This window comes from Protomyctophum parallelum (genome assembly GCF_964188405.1).
Source record: "Protomyctophum parallelum genome assembly, chromosome: 3".
Classification (NCBI taxonomy): Eukaryota; Metazoa; Chordata; class Actinopteri; order Myctophiformes; family Myctophidae; genus Protomyctophum; species Protomyctophum parallelum.
In genome coordinates this window covers 47,319,248-47,335,280 of record NC_139698.1, presented here as the reverse complement: position 1 = coordinate 47,335,280, position 16,033 = coordinate 47,319,248, and the positions used below count along the sequence as shown (strand labels likewise).

At 41.5% G+C, this 16,033-nt stretch overlaps 1 protein-coding gene across 1 annotated transcript; it reads right to left on the bottom strand.

The window, feature by feature from the left end:
- Window positions 1-1,767: 1,767 nt before the first annotated feature.
- On the bottom strand, window positions 1,768-4,932 carry tmem158 (transmembrane protein 158). The gene has a single exon (XM_083760495.1). It carries the CDS (start codon window positions 4,615-4,617, stop codon window positions 3,886-3,888), a length of 732 nt encoding a protein of 243 aa, XP_083616621.1. The 5' UTR covers window positions 4,618-4,932; the 3' UTR covers window positions 1,768-3,885.
- Window positions 4,933-16,033: the final 11,101 nt, after the last annotated feature.

Here is a 16,033-nt window from a genome sequence, read left to right as displayed (position 1 = left end):
CACTGCATACACAGTGTAGGCTCAAGAAGTGTAAGCTCTTAGCTCAAGAAGAAATTATGCAGATGGGATCAGTGTGCTGTTGTGATTAGTCAGGATGATTGATTGTAATTTGTAAACACAGCCCTGCCCAGATAATAGTATATAGCTAACTGTAGGGCACTGTCAGCATGTAGGTCATGATGCAACTGGCTGGCTCATATAGCAATTTAATGGCATAAATAATTAATATAATAATATAATAATAGTACAAGTGGGCCTATATGAAAACCATATGCTGGCATGTCTAGCCTATTTTAAGCAGAAAACTGACTGATAAATGTGTGTAGCCAATTTATTGGTTGTATTGATTGATCATTTCTAGAAAGAAAATGTGTCCGTTTCCCCTTGCTTTATATAGCTGCAGCTATTGTCCAGCTATCTAAACTGTCCAGCAGTTAAACACAAACAACAGGGAAAGGATTGGGGAGAGGAGGCTGGATGCTATATCCTGATGAAAAAAATTACTTCCACTTGGCAACCCCATTTTGGGCATTTCCTTTTGTAAAAAAGAAAAAAAAAGAAAAGAAGAAGAAGAAGAAAAAAGTACATTAGGCTACTTATTTTTATTTTCTTGCAAAACCAGCCTATTCACGAGCTCACAATGCATAATTGTATCGCAAATGTGTAATCATCCGTTGTACAAGAAGGGCTGATCTCAGCCTTTGTCACACACTTTGTCACAGTGGAAGTCACTGAACTAAATCAATACTGCTGGAAAGCTTTTGCAGGAAGGGAGAAATGTTTACTTCTACGCTGTCCTCGTTTACGGCCCGTGACTGCTGATGGATGGAGAGATGGGGTTATTTGATTAGGTGGGTAATACCATTATCAGTGGAATAAATGATGTGTAGAGACATAATGGATCCTATAGTGTAGCCAGCTAAGTTAGTTAAAGACAGTTAAGTAATCTACCAGAAAATAATGAGCAGGAACTAATAGGATAATACTACAACAAAATAAACTAGTGTTTTTTAAAGGTGCAGGTATTATTATAAGTATTGAATTGGCTATATTCCGATATATATCATTGAGTGTTTGTTCAGTTACCGTTGCTAGTTTTTCCACCACTGGTGCATAATGCATGTATCCAGTATCCACTTTTATGCAGAGAAATGGAAATCTGTCTTGTTCAGTTGTAGCATGCATGCATCCCAGAGGTTTTGTAATGGTATAATCTCACCAATATTTAAACCCCCACCTGACACACACACACACCTGCATGCACACCCTTACACACACACGCACACACACACCTGCATGCACACCCTTACACACACACACACACACACACACACACACACACACACACACACACACACACACACACACACACACACACACACACACAGAGAGTTATTGTACTCTATGTGACAGCTAGTTTTACATTGTCTGCCATTCATGACTGTGTCTAACTATAACTATACTCTCCTAGAGAAATGCACAGAACAGGCACAGGAATTGTCCCTTTTACTTAAAAACGGCAACCTCAGGTGTTGTTACAGTACTTATCCCGTAGTACGATATGTGTAATCTGCTTTGTTTTCAAATGGATAATGATATAAATGTATCCTGCACCAGGTCCATGATATCAATCCTTTGAACTGAGGGTTGCATCTGCAAATTCCTGCAGGTCTCATTTGAATTACAAATCATCCAAAGTGGCACAGAACAGGTCAGACCCAATGTAATAAGACTATAAACATTTTATTTTCTTTGTAGCAAGGGTAACATAAATACAAATCAGCATGGACTTTACTTTATAAATCTAACAATATAAACTTTTGCAACTGTCGTAAACATCTATTTTTGAGAATATACTGAAAAAAACACGTAGCCATACTTTCACACACCTTGAATAGTGTGTTCTGTGTAAAGGACCTATAGGATAAGGAAAAACAAAACAAATCTAGAAATATTAAAAACTAATACAAACACTGCTTTAAGGAAAAGGGTGTGCACAACTCACACTGACCTTGTCTATATAGGAAGGTCTTCTACATGGCTATAGAAAAACAAACACTAGACATCTTACTTCTAAGAGCTGAGCAGCTGGCCCCATTACAGATCTCAAAAGGTTATAGGCTATATAGCTTTAGGGCTGAGCAATGCGACTTCAAATCAATATCACAATCAATTCAAACTTTTGCCTCGATTACGAATCGATTAATGAACCCAAGTGATAATAGCCGATTTACAAGTCACCATACGACTCATTGTGAGCTTGTAGACCATTTCTGTTTTTCACTATTTTCACTATTTGAAAAAGTCCTTGTTCCCAAACCCCAAAGCAAAAAAATAAATCACACCTGTGTGAACTGAGCGGTGCAGGCTGCTCAACAACACTGCTGGTTGACTGCAGTTATAGTTATAAACAGTTATTAACAGTGCCACTTTAGGTCACCCAGCGGTATTGCAGCTGTCCGTTCTCTAAACAGACAGACAGACATACACACACGGCCAGTCATTGGAGCAGTTAGACACAGTAAAAAAAACCCACTGTATAATAATGCAAAAGAATATAGTATTAATGCCTTCAAACATTCTAAAACATATTTTACAACTTTTGTTAAATAAACCCAAATCGTGCAGACTACTTTGAGTAAATCATTCTTCCTCAGGCAGTAATTTCTGAAATGTGATGCAGAGTAGATTGTACGATTTTAAACCATTGTGTGTTCGTTTTCCTAAACAAAAGTTATACAAATATCTGGCATTAAAACTATTATTCTGCATTATATATACATTCTGCATTATATGGTCTCTCATCTCAGTTGTTTTTGCACTAGTTGTGTATATGCCACCATTGTAGAATGAAGCATAATGTAGGGTTCTAATCAGTTTAGTTAGATTATTAAAAAAAACAATCTATTAGATATTTTTCACATTGATTCTTTTCTTTGACATATAAAAAAATAAATATAAAAAAACCTGCTTCACGATTATTCGATTAACCTACACGAGCAAGATTGAGTTAGGAATTGGTTCTAAATGTCGGTATGGATATATTTTCGATTACGGGCCCAGCCCTACTATTCACCAAGTTGGCTTGAAGGGGAACTCTACACTATAGGTAAGTTTAAGTTAACATATGTTTGAACAAAACACTTTCAACGTGTTCTCCATTCCAAACTCTCTCTCTCTCTCTCTCTCTCTCTCTCTCTCTCTCTCGCACACTCCCTCTCTCACACGCACGCACGCACGCACACACACACACACACACACACACACACACACACACACACACACACACACACACACACACACACACACACACACACACACACACACACACACACACACAGATGAACTTAATGGCTACAGATAGTATAGGCAGTGGTGGAAAGTAATCAAAGTAAGCGCTTTACTCAGGTACTATAGTCTACTTAAGCACAGCTTTGAGGTGGTTTTACATTACTTGAGTAATTAAAAAAGGCCTACTTCTACTCCATGTCAGAGGCAAATATTGTACTTTTTATTCCACTACAATTATTGAAACCTTTTTTTTCTTGTAAATATGAATACAAACCCCATATTCTAGCCTACTTCAGCTATTCGAAAATAGCCCTCGGTCGACACACTTGTGACATGTGTGACATTCGAAATACCTCACTTTTATGTTTTGCATTTTATATAGGCAACTTAAAGTAATTAATGTCAATACTATTGTAGGCTACTTTTAATGAAGTAAATATTTTAATTCAGGTCACTTGTAACAGAGTATTTTATACATTGTGGTATTGCTACTTCTACTTAAGTAACAAATCCGGGCAATTCTTCCACCGCCACAGTACAGGCAGCAAGGCTTATTATTTCCAGGTTAAAGAACTTTGAAGTCATTCTTCTAAATTATCTCGGCCGTCTCTGCTCCATCCCGTTGGGCAGAAACCCTGCAATGATCGGGACCGGCCATATGAGGGCAGCAACGCTCCACACGATGATGACCAGAGTCATGAAACAAGCCACCAGAGTGGACTCGATGGGCTTGCGGTTCAGCCTCCTTTTGTCCCCCTTCAGCTCATCCAGGCTGAAGTCCACGCAGCAGAAGTTGACCGCGTCTCCGCTCTGCTGCTGGCCCCTCGACCGGCCCTGCTGGCCGAACCGGCGGTACCGCGACAAGCCGCAGCCCACGCACAGCCTCAGCTCCTGCTGGCCGCCCGTGACCCCCAGGTGCTCGATGAGCACGGGCGACAGCGCCCTGTTGAACGACGCGGAGAAGAAAGCCCTGCCGTGGTTGTTGGTGGTGTACACTAGCACGTCGCACTGGAAGCCGAAGCTGGCGTCCCAGCGAGCCACCAGCGAGTTGGGCAGCATTCTGTGCACACTGACGTTGCACTGCAGCAGCGCGCTGTCGGACGATGCCGCCGCCGACGCCTCGCTGTCCTCCACGGACCTCTTGGAGTAGCGCACGTCCACCTCCAGGTCGGCGCGGTGCAGGAACGTGTTGGCGGCGGACGAGTTGATGATGGGCGGCAGGAGCAGGTCCTCGTCGCTCCAGCCATGGCATCGCTGGAGAAGCAGCGCCGCCGACGCGGCCAGAGCCGCCACCACCAGCACGGTGGATGGAGAGTTGTTCAGCATGGCACAGCCTGGTGCGTCTCTCCTGCTCGCATGTTGATCTCTGTGTTGTATGTGCGTGTGTGTGTGCGTGGGGGTGGAGCGTGCGTGGTGGCACTGACAGGCAGGCGGGCTGACGACGGACGGACAGACGGGGCGTAGGCTAGAATGTTTGAAAATGTCCCTCGCGATTCTTTCCCGCTACCGTAACTAACAACCCGACTACCCGAGGCGTTGTGAAATCTGAATGGAAACGTCGTCCAGTGCTTGTCATCGGCGCCAGCATCTCCCCTCCTCCTCTCTGTTCTTTCGGTCTTTTCCCCCTTTTTTCCTTCTTTTCTTTCCGCTTCCCAAAGTTGCGTCCTAATTTCCACAGCTATTATTAGTTGGCATGAGCAGAACGTGGACGCTGAGCTGTTGTCTTCATGCCTGTGCTTTGCCTTGCTTGACTGAGTGAGTCCTCTCCTCCTCCTCCTCCTCCCGAGTCCCGCTGTGATTTCAGGTGTGACCACAGTAGTCAGCACTCAGCAGACTCAGCACCACACTGAGCGTGGCAGACTGGATGATGAGGGAATGAGTGAGTGAGCCATGACCTGCCCTCTGCGCCGCACGGGGACACAGCGCCCCATTTCTGTGCGCAGCACTGCACTGGTACAAGAAGTAGGCTGTACATTTACTCAAGTAGCCTACTGTAATTTCAAGACATTTTACTATTTGAATTGTGTCTTGTCTTCTATGGTTCTCAATGCCTTTGCCATGTCTCGCGACCCCCGCCCCTCCCTCCTCCCCCCACCCCCAATACCAACTGACTGCAAAAATATAATATTAGAGAAAATATATCATAATAATGAATACTGAAACCAGATATAACAGAAAGTGTATGCATGTACTATATGTGTACTATGTAAACTCTTCATTGCCTTTTTTATCATCATTTATTTTGAGGGTTTTCTCTTTTCTGAGTGAAGGTGGGTCCTGTCCTACACAAACAGGGTTGAAACTCTTCTTTTCCATTTTCCAGCCATTCAGTTGGTGAAAAAATGAAATAAAAAAGTTTTGTTTTGGAAAATAATTTGGGGACCCCCAAACATTAAACGCCATTAACAATAAAGAGACAATATGACGTAAATGACACATTATGATGTAAATCTTCCCTTCATTGTCAATGCGTTTACAAAACAAACATTGAACTAACTAGAACTGCACTCTGACGAGTGCCTACTTGCTTGTTGCACACAAGTAGGCCATAAATGGCCTACTAGTGCGCAAGCAGAGCGTGCAAGTACTGTCGACCGCTATACAAACTATCAAATCTCAGCTTCTCTGTGAAAGAAGAACATGAACATTACCTTCATGTTCTTCCGTTGAAGAACTGTTGAAGAACATGAATGAACATGAAGGTAATTCTATTTAAGTATTTCAAATGAATTATTTTGTTACGTAATTAACAACAATCAATCACGTAATGTTGTAATTAATACAGATGAGTGACGGCTTTCAATGGTGACGTATATGTCGATGTCGGGTGGATTAAAGGAAATGCCTCTATGTATGTGTATGTAATTTGTAAGTTGATTAGCGGTATACTGTGGTTACTTTGCGTATATGCCCCGTTTGATGCCTATGTATCATAGCAGCATATGACGTCAGGGTATAACTGGTACAACTAGCTCTCAATGATGACGTAATAAAGATGTGGATTAAAGGACCCAATGCCAGGGTGTAATTGGTTTTCGATGGTGACGTAATGACGATATGTTTTAGTGTTGGGAGGATTAAAGGTAATGCCCCTATGTATACATGTACATGTATGTATACATGTATACGAAAACAAAAACGAAAACGAAAACTATTACTTGCGCACTCTGCTTGCGCAAGTAAAGACAAACATTAAACCTGTGTATAGGAGGGACTAGTGCCCTCCCTCATATTTAAGTATTCAAAAGTACAATTTACAAATTACAGTATCAATGCATTGCTGTAGCCCTATTGCCCAATTTATAGAGCCAAAATCAGTCAACCTCTTAATATCATACAACAGCCATGGGCGTAGTTTAAAAGGTCCAAGTATTGCATCTCTCAAGTATTGCACAATGTCTGACATCTCTCGAGTCTAATAGTATAAATACAACGGGTGTCCTCATGGCACAATCGTTATGCAATGCTCAGCCAATGGCACATCTCCCACCCAATCACGCCGGCCGATCACAATTTGCGTCCTCACTTTTGTGTTCAAAGTTTGTGTTTCCACAAACCCGGCTGGAAAGCTATCCCCTCAAAAGGTAACCAAAAAGAAAATCTGCATATTTTTTCTTCTTTTTGGCCACATATATATATTCTGTGGCCAAAAAGAAAATAAATTATGCAGATTCCAAATAGTTTTTACTCGTATCCTTTTTCTAAGCTATAGCCATAGCCATGAGTACACAATGACGACTAGAATTTAAGTTAGTGGTAATAAATAAATACATGTTGCAATGAAAAACAAATCTGCTGTCCCAATGAGCGACCAGCCATATAGGCAAAACACTGATATTGCACTGTCAATTCAGTTTCAGAGCTTTCATTCAGAGTCATTGATTATCTTTCAACTGCTCATTATTGTTACAAACCATTTGACAGAAATTACACAACCTTTTAGATGGTTGTACATTTCCACTGAGAGGTCATGTTCATGTAGCTCTACTAACGTACGCACAGCAGGTATAATAGACACATTGCCTTCAGGCTATGTAATCAGGTTAGTTGCTCCCTAATGGATTTGGTCTTTAATGAATTCAGCTCAGAATGCTTTTTGAGCATTTTCAGAGCTCTTAGTGCAGATCCTTTCAATTTTCATTAAATTGTCCAGGCTAATAATGTCACATTTACAACATGTCATGACGGTTATTATGTCTTCCATAAAGTGCCCACGTAATAGCGTTCTTCTTATTCTGTAATGGCGTCGATGTCCAAAATATTCCAAAATGGCTAAATTAGCAGATCTACAAGCTTACGAATCACAATGCCTTGTCTGTAGATTGGCTATTTTTGCTATTAAGCCATTTTCACTTCATTTATTCATTTATTTATTAAGCCATTTTGCAATTATTTATCAAATAATTGTGATCAGGCCAAATGACAGGCAGGCTTATGTAACTGGTGACCTTTCTGTGCCACAGGCAGGCCCTGCATGTGATGTGACACATCCACTACCTCTGTGTGACACCTCCACTACCTCCATACTAACTGGCTGAGTCACCAGGAATCTCAGCTGTACCCTTTCTGTGTGATCTCAGCATAACACCCATTTGCAAATAGAAAATGCTGTAACAGTAAGATCACCATTACAGCTGGGGACGCAGCTGCTGTTAAATAATTACTAATTAGATTTTCTTTCTCCGGTTCTAATGAAGGTTTTTTACACATTGTTATGATGCACCTGCTCTGTTTTGGCAAGAGGCATCTTAATCTGCACCCCTCTGTGTGCTAGTTGTACAGTCCTCTGTTTAAGCTAATTGGATCACACACATACAAATCACTCCAAGCTTCAGGGAAAATCATTTCTGATTGCCAAGACTAGAGACCAGAATCCCATGCTTTCCAAGCCTGTGAATATCACACATTAATGAGTTATACTTGTAATCTTGGGCGTATACAGGGAGGGGAGGCAAGCTTCCATGTGTATAACAGAACAGGACATTCGGTAGACCCAATCAGAGACACTTTTTAAAGTCCCGGAAAAGGCGTGCTGTGATTGGCCAGTAGTCACTTTGAGTGGCAGCAGTGCACCTCCTGCATTTCCGCCTTCCCTGCTATGCACAAGGAAGCTCTTAGAAGGAAGTGAAGTGGTCACGTGACTGGGCTGCGCCATGACACTTTCATGGACACTTTAATGGGAGCCAAACTCACACCGGTAGTGCAATGAATACATGGCAGTGAATGGAGCCGGCTGGACCAGCTCATAACAAACATTATACATGAACAATTGCGAGCTTTGTCATATAATTGGTTCAGGAATATGAAAGAAGACATAAGTGATATCACACGTTTTGTCCGAGTGGTTGTTTTTCGACTTAATAACTATTTATTTTTATTGAGGTATTTATAGAAGAGTACGTTTTCTGCCTGGGCTGCTCTCTGCTCTTTGAAAAAATAAATCACATTAAGTAGTATGCACATAAAAAAATAAGACAGCCTAAAATAACGTGTTATATATATTATTTTATTTTCTAGAAGCGATCACTTTACAAAAGGTCTCAGTCATTCATAAATAATGTTTCTTCATGAGCTGGTCACTGAGCTCTCATTGGCTCCAGTGCATTCTGCCGAACTTCCGGGTGTGGTTTGGCTCCCGTGAAAGTGTCCATGAAAGTGTCATGGCGCAGCCCAGTCACGTGACCACTTCACTTCCTTCTAAGAGCTTCCTTGGCTATACAGGCCACTTCAATGAACTGCAGTGGCGAATGAGGTTATAGGTTTTTATATCGATGGAGCCGGCCTGCATGCCCAGGGGATGAATTGAATCTTGACCTTTAGGTCAGAATTTGTGTCAGATCCTGTGTCTAGTTGAGTCATGACCTTTGACACTATCTAAATGTCTTAATAGAAGAACAGGGAGACAAAATATATCCACCCCAATTGTATGAGTTATATAGTATTAACATAATATACCATACAGATTGGACAAAATTTCATTTTATTCATTCAAAAGTTACATAGTGCCACTTTATGATTTCTGTCTGCATATCTATTAAAACCCATTCAGGACGGGAACCGCTTTTGGTGTTTTACCCCTTCAGGATGGGAACCACCTTTTGGGGTTCTTGTTACTATGTACAGTATATAGCAATATAACATTTTGGAAAAATATTAATATTTGAAAATTTTCTCTAAACGTAGGTCAGTATTTAGATGGCGTTTTTAGCATCGGCCTTAGTCCTAAATGGGTTAAATTGCCTTTAGTTTTCCTAATTGTTTAATAATAGACAATAATCTTCTTTATCGTAATCAACCTGGGAGGTCTTTCACACAGAAGAGATAAAAAGAAGGCTTATTATAACAGCTATACGTCTCCATTGCCAATCTCTTTTATCCTGAAATCAACAATTGATTATAATATTGATTTATTTAGCTATTTATCAAGACCCCCAGTATGTAATCCAATCTGAAGGGTACGTACTGTACATTCTCAAGTGAAACGAGTCCTTGACTTGGCAGAGGAAAAGAGACGAAAAAAGATAAATCATTCCCTTTCATCTTTTCCAGAGAATATAATGATACTTGTATGAATTGTGTTTTGTGCTGCTTATAAATGGCTTCATTTGCTCTGGAGGACTGCCTCTGTTTGTTTGATTTGGAGAACAGTTGAAGTGAGAGACATCACTCGCCTTTGGCCTTGATTTGCACCTGAAAGCAGCCCTACACTCCCTTCCCCAGTTGTCATCAAAGTGTATTTCACTTCACCTTTCATAATAAAACAAAATAAAAATCCATGTGCTGTCGGGCTGCAACTATCGATTATATTCTTTATTATCAAGAAGTGTGTGTTTTTTTAATATATATTTTGTATTTATATATACAAATGTTATTTAATTCATACTCACAATGGTGTCATGCAAAAATAGTGAAAATAGCCGATCTACAAGCTCACAACGTGCTGCAATGCATTGTGAGCTTGTAGATCAGCTATTTTCAATCTTTGTATTTATTTGCACTTTTTGTTTTTACTAAGGACCAGATCAGAATGTTTAAATGCTTGTAAACAAACAGGTATTTCCAGGTAATATAAAATAAAGTGTCCACGCTGTCACTGTCAATGTGTGGATATTTATTTAATTCAACAAAAATAATCTAACAATATCATTAGTGTCCTGTTCTTCTAGAAAATAAATAAATAAATTAATAATACTGCTCCAATGCAACGCTGGTGGTGGTGTATACAGAAATGGTTGTGGTGATGTTATGATCATTCGGTCTATAAAGACATGCCCAAAAGGGTTCGATTGTTAATAAATTATCTTATTAAAATGATCAATTATCGATATTTCTTTTAGATAATCGTTTAAATCGATTAGTTCGTTTAACTGTTGCAGTCCTACACACTTGGGAACACAAAACACTCGCACATTTCCAAACGAGAACTTCTCTAGACTGTCTAGACAATGTACCAGCAAATAGAGCCAAAAAATGTAAATGGTGTTCCTGCTCATTAATTATGCTATAAAAATGTAAATTGCTTCAGGGCCAAAAATGCAAATTGGATGAAGATAAAAGCCTCTTGTGCCAAAGGAGAACGTATAAAAGATTCATTTTCTCAAACTGTGTCTTTGGGAGAAAAATGAGGACCTATTAGAGGCCTTTGACTCGCCTGTATCAACTGTACTTGAGCAGACGTACCATTTAGCAGATCCACTGGCTCAGCTGTTCCCAAACAATGGCTTAAGACCCTTTTTTTTTACTTAACCATTTCTATGGTTCGCGACTAAATAATTAAATAAATAAAACTATTTGCTGAAAACATCTGACAGAAATGCTCACAAGTCACAACATTTTTACATTTGTGTCTGGGTTGGACATGACCTTTGCCCCCGTTTCTGGTTTGACATAAATTTCTCTGTATTGGCTCACTGGATAACAATTGCAGCACTTTTTATTTTTATTTTTTGCAGAAACCCAGGTTCAAATCTGGTGTATAACATAGGAAATGTAAACACATTATAAAGGGGCATTTGAATTAAGTAAAAAGTAGAGAAAAATATCTCCTTGATATCCCCTTAATAGGAAACACCTATTCAGCACACAGAGTGAAAAAATATGAAAGGACATTTGAATACAATGAAAACAAAATTCAAAATTCTGAAAAAAAATACAGTAGGCTCAAATCCACAAGATCAAGAGTGGATTTGTTGGTGAGACCTGGTGCTCAAGAATCCTAACCCGACTCTAGGCTGTGATCTGAGAGACTGCAGATGGATTCACAGGACAGAATGGTAGCATGTTAATTAGTAGCATTAATTACCCAGGAGTCCCTGGGGAGACGAGAGGTAGAGGAAATAGCTGATGGTAGTGGTTGGAACGGAAGGGGGGACGGTAGAGAGGGGAAATTCAGCCTATCCATCACAGAATATTCATTTTGTCAGCTTAACCACGTGAACCCTATAGTGTCCCTATTCAGCTATTCTGGGGGAAGATTGGCCAAAAATAGCCCATGATCTAGAACAGGGGTGTCGAACTCAACTTGGGGCGAGGGCCGCATTGGTCAAAAGGTCACTTGATGGGGGCCACAACCAGTTGCGGACGCACGCTTGATGTCTCAGTCAGTCACTGCTATAATATCTATCTATCTATCTATCTATCTATCTATCTATCTATCTATCTATCTATCTATCTATCTATCTATCTATCTATCTATCTATCTATCTATCTATCTATCTATTTATCTATCTATCTATCTATCTATCTATCTATCTATCTATCTATCTATCTATCTATCTATCTATCTATCTATCTATCTATCTATCTATCTATCTATCTATCTATCTATCTATCTATTAATTGAACCCACCCCCCATATTAATCAATATCATATATATATATATATATATATATATATATATATATATATATTGATATAAAGAGAACATGTTCAGTTCACTAGTCTACACTCTACTCTACACCTGCCTTCATTTCATCTGATTGTCTGTCTGGCAGGCACTTAACAAGCGATCGTTAACTGTGTTAGAGAGAGGGGCAGAGAAGAGTGGCTTTGCTCAACTTGATTTATACTTATATTCTCCACTCTGATGAAGGTACATGTTCGATATATCATGCAGCCTTACTTATTAGCCTATATTTTGGCAATTAAAAAAATAGCTTGAGGCAGGCGGGCCGCAGAAGACGACATGCGGCCCGCGGATCACCAGTTTGACACCCCTGACTAGAAGATCACGACATACATGTCATGTGTAGGCCTAACACCTCTGGGGTCCTTTTCACATTTACTCTGGCTTTTATGTGCACCTCAAAGCTTTTTAAAATTGTTTCATTCACTATTTAGATATCCCGCGAGTCGCGACAGTGTTGTGTGATATTAGTCTGGCTTATTAGCCAGGCTAGTGTTGAAGGCCAAAGTGAAGAAATTGGTCTTAAAGGCCTCTAGTCAGAGCAGCGGATATGGAATAAGGGTTCAGGTGGTTCCAGAGTCTAGGGCCAGCCGCTGCAAAGGCCCGGTCACCTGGTCTTATAGTGAGTTAAGCTCAATCAAGAGTAACTATAGGTCTGGCGGGGCCGCATGGCTCTATAAGCTCATTTGGGGCTTTAAAAACAAACAGCAAGATCTTAAAATCGAATTCTAAAATGGACAGGGAGCCAGTGGAGAGAGTCTAGGACCGCAGTGATATGGTCGTGTTTTTTCTGACGAGTGAGGTCTCCCAACCGCGTGAAAGTGATATTTCAGAAAAGCCTTGAGGCAGAAACATCCACTTGGACTGAAATCAGCGCTCCCCAAAACAACAGGTTTGGAGATCTGTTGGGAATTGATTACATGAAACAGTCACCCATGTGCCCACTAGTTCCAATGTTTGTAAACAAATAATCAGTCTATAGAGAACACCACCAAAAGCGCTTTCACTTCTGCCCATAGGGGGTGCCACAAGTGTGAATATTACACCGTCTGTGTACAAACTCCATTTCCCCCTGCAGCTTCCTCATGTCCCAATGGCTGTCCGGATGACTGACATAGACCTGGGTAGGCAACCAGGCCTGGTGCAGATCTGTGCTCAGACTACCACGCTTCCCTAGTTGGCTTCTGTGTTCTATGGGTAAAGATTGGTGATGGATGTGCACAGCCTGGAGGGGCTGTCGGTGTGAAATAGGCCCCCGAGAATAACATTAGACTCATCATCCCATCTGAGCAGTGATCACAGGCGCCTATGCAGAGACCAGAGAGAGATCAACCTGCTCCTCGTTGCTCTTGAAGCTGAGATGGTGTGGACCCTGTTGTAAACAAGTGTAATGCTTAATTGGGTCGTCCACTCACAGTTGACAGTCTTTGTATTGAGTTTGTGCTTAAAATGTACTGTAAATTCTACAAACTGTTAATAAATATTTCAATCAATCAATCAAAAGATTGCTTCTCGCTGCCAATGCCTCCTCCACCAGCACCGCTCCCTTCCCACTAGCGCCGGATGTGCTGGATGTGAATCACACTAGCCATCCACAACAGGTCACCTTGGACACGCAGAGGCAGCAACCCCCCTTCACCCTCCTATACCCTCCGCCCCCCTCATCCACTTCCCATCTAACACATTAATGCTGTGTGCTCATTTGTCATGTGGTTCTGTTGCTGGTGAAAATGTAATCGTCCTCCAAAAAACAGGATGAGAGCGGCAAGGGAGGGAGGGTGAGATTACCGTGGGCTGTTTGTCATGTTGGAACGTGGAGCTGGGAGGCAGCGACATGGGTGAAACGAAGGAGGCGAGCCAGGCTGCTGATTTCAAAGGAGATTACTTTTTAGTAAAAAAAAAAAGTAAAGGATAAGGGGCCTCATACTTCAAACTATAGCCAATGTCTTTACACAACCACCCAACTTTATAGGCCTCATGGAAATGGATATGGACACATTCAGGGAAGCTGTTATCCCTACTCCCTAGAGTATCTGAACACAAATTTGGTCAAGGCACATTCAAGTTAAAAAAAGAAAAAAGAAAGCCTAAATAAGGCCATAACTCAAAAATAATCCAATTGACTTCAAACTAACTACACACTTCACCTCATAAGAGAAAAGCCAGCACTTATCTGGTGTTTCGTCTGAAAATAGCAGATCTACAAGTTCACAACGCAGCAAGTTATTTATGCCAAATGTTTGCCTTGAGTGTTTGCCTGGCACCACCACTTTAATTTAAACTTAGCTTGAAATATCTCCAATGTAAACGCTCTGGACCAAGGTAACCAGTAACCACTGCAGTCCTTCCGCTTTACATCTGGTTGTGTTGAAAAATATCGTATTGAACCCTAACATGAAAGCACCTCCATGAACATTGATTTCAGGATTAGTGACCTCCAGATGAACCCGCTCAATCGTCGATACACTTAATAAAAAATCCATAGTCTATGAGACCTGTACTGTAGCTGCAGGTAGCAGGCCAGGCCTCACCGGTTATAAATGTTGAAGTTCCTAACGTAATTCTAAATTAAAGGTATTGTAAATGATATGTTTTTGTTTTGTTTTGTTTTTTTATCCCACAATTTTGCAACCCATTTCTTTCACCCAGTGTCAATTATCTAATGTAATCCTGGGCACTACACTACTTCTGCCAACCTGTTGGGACAGCGGACTGGCCTCATGCTTCCTTTAACTGTAAGAGATTACACAATGCGGAGGATGTAGGCGAGATTTATTGCAGATAGATTGATTACAGGTATGGAGCTGGGATTGAGTGAATGGACAGAAAGGTGACTGATGGCATGATAAACAGAATGATGAGGAGGAGACATGGTGGAGGAGCTTTGGCGTGGGCCCCATGGGGACGGGCCGGAGCCTCGGCTCGGATCCTGCCTGGCGGAGGCAGGGGGGCTCTTGAGACTGCCCCCCTGGGGCTAGCCTGGTGGAGCCTGCTGCTGGGCGGCGTCGGGGAGGTGGCGGGTACCTGAACGGAAGCACAGATGAGTGACGGGAAGGAGAAGACGCCCTTTTGAAGGGGCGCGTACAAGGTAACGTTGATCTGATTGGAGCTGATGAGTGACGGCTAGTTCCATCTCTCAGTCAAACTATAGTTTATAACTATCACTTCTATGCATGAAGAGTCCAAGCTGCTTCTTTTCACTTGACAGGGAGAGTTTCCCCAGCCAGACGTAGCACGTGGAAGGAACACGTTATTCCAACCAGTTCCTATCATCTCCATCAGACACCTGGCTGGTCAGGGGGAGGTAGTTTAGAGACCAGGATTACTACATGTTTTTTGTGAGGGTACCATAGGGGACATGGGAAGAACATGCAAGCAAACTCCACACAGAAAGGCCCTTTCGCCAACCCCGCCTCGGGTATGGGCACTGATGATGCGGAGGAGAGAACAAGCCCCCAGCGCCCACAGCGAGAATCGAACCCAGGACCTTCTACAGTAGCTGTGAGGCGACAGCACTACCATGCCCCCATAAATGATATGGTTTAAACAAAACTTTTTTGCTGTTGATAAAAGATAATAGTTTTATGTTTTTATTAGTCATTGCTATGCAGAGTTTGTTCAGCAACAGGGCTCTCCCTGTCTCTCTCTTTAGTGAACAGTAGGCCTATGCAGAGAGAACCCATTTATCAGCTTTGATTTTATAATGTTGCTATTCCAATTACTTGCGCAAGCAGAGCGCGCAAGTAATGTGATCGGCCTGGTCCATTTGTCGTGACAGCCGTTCCGCCATTTCAGGACCCCCCCAGAAAAACATCAAATCTGTGCCCGTATTGCTG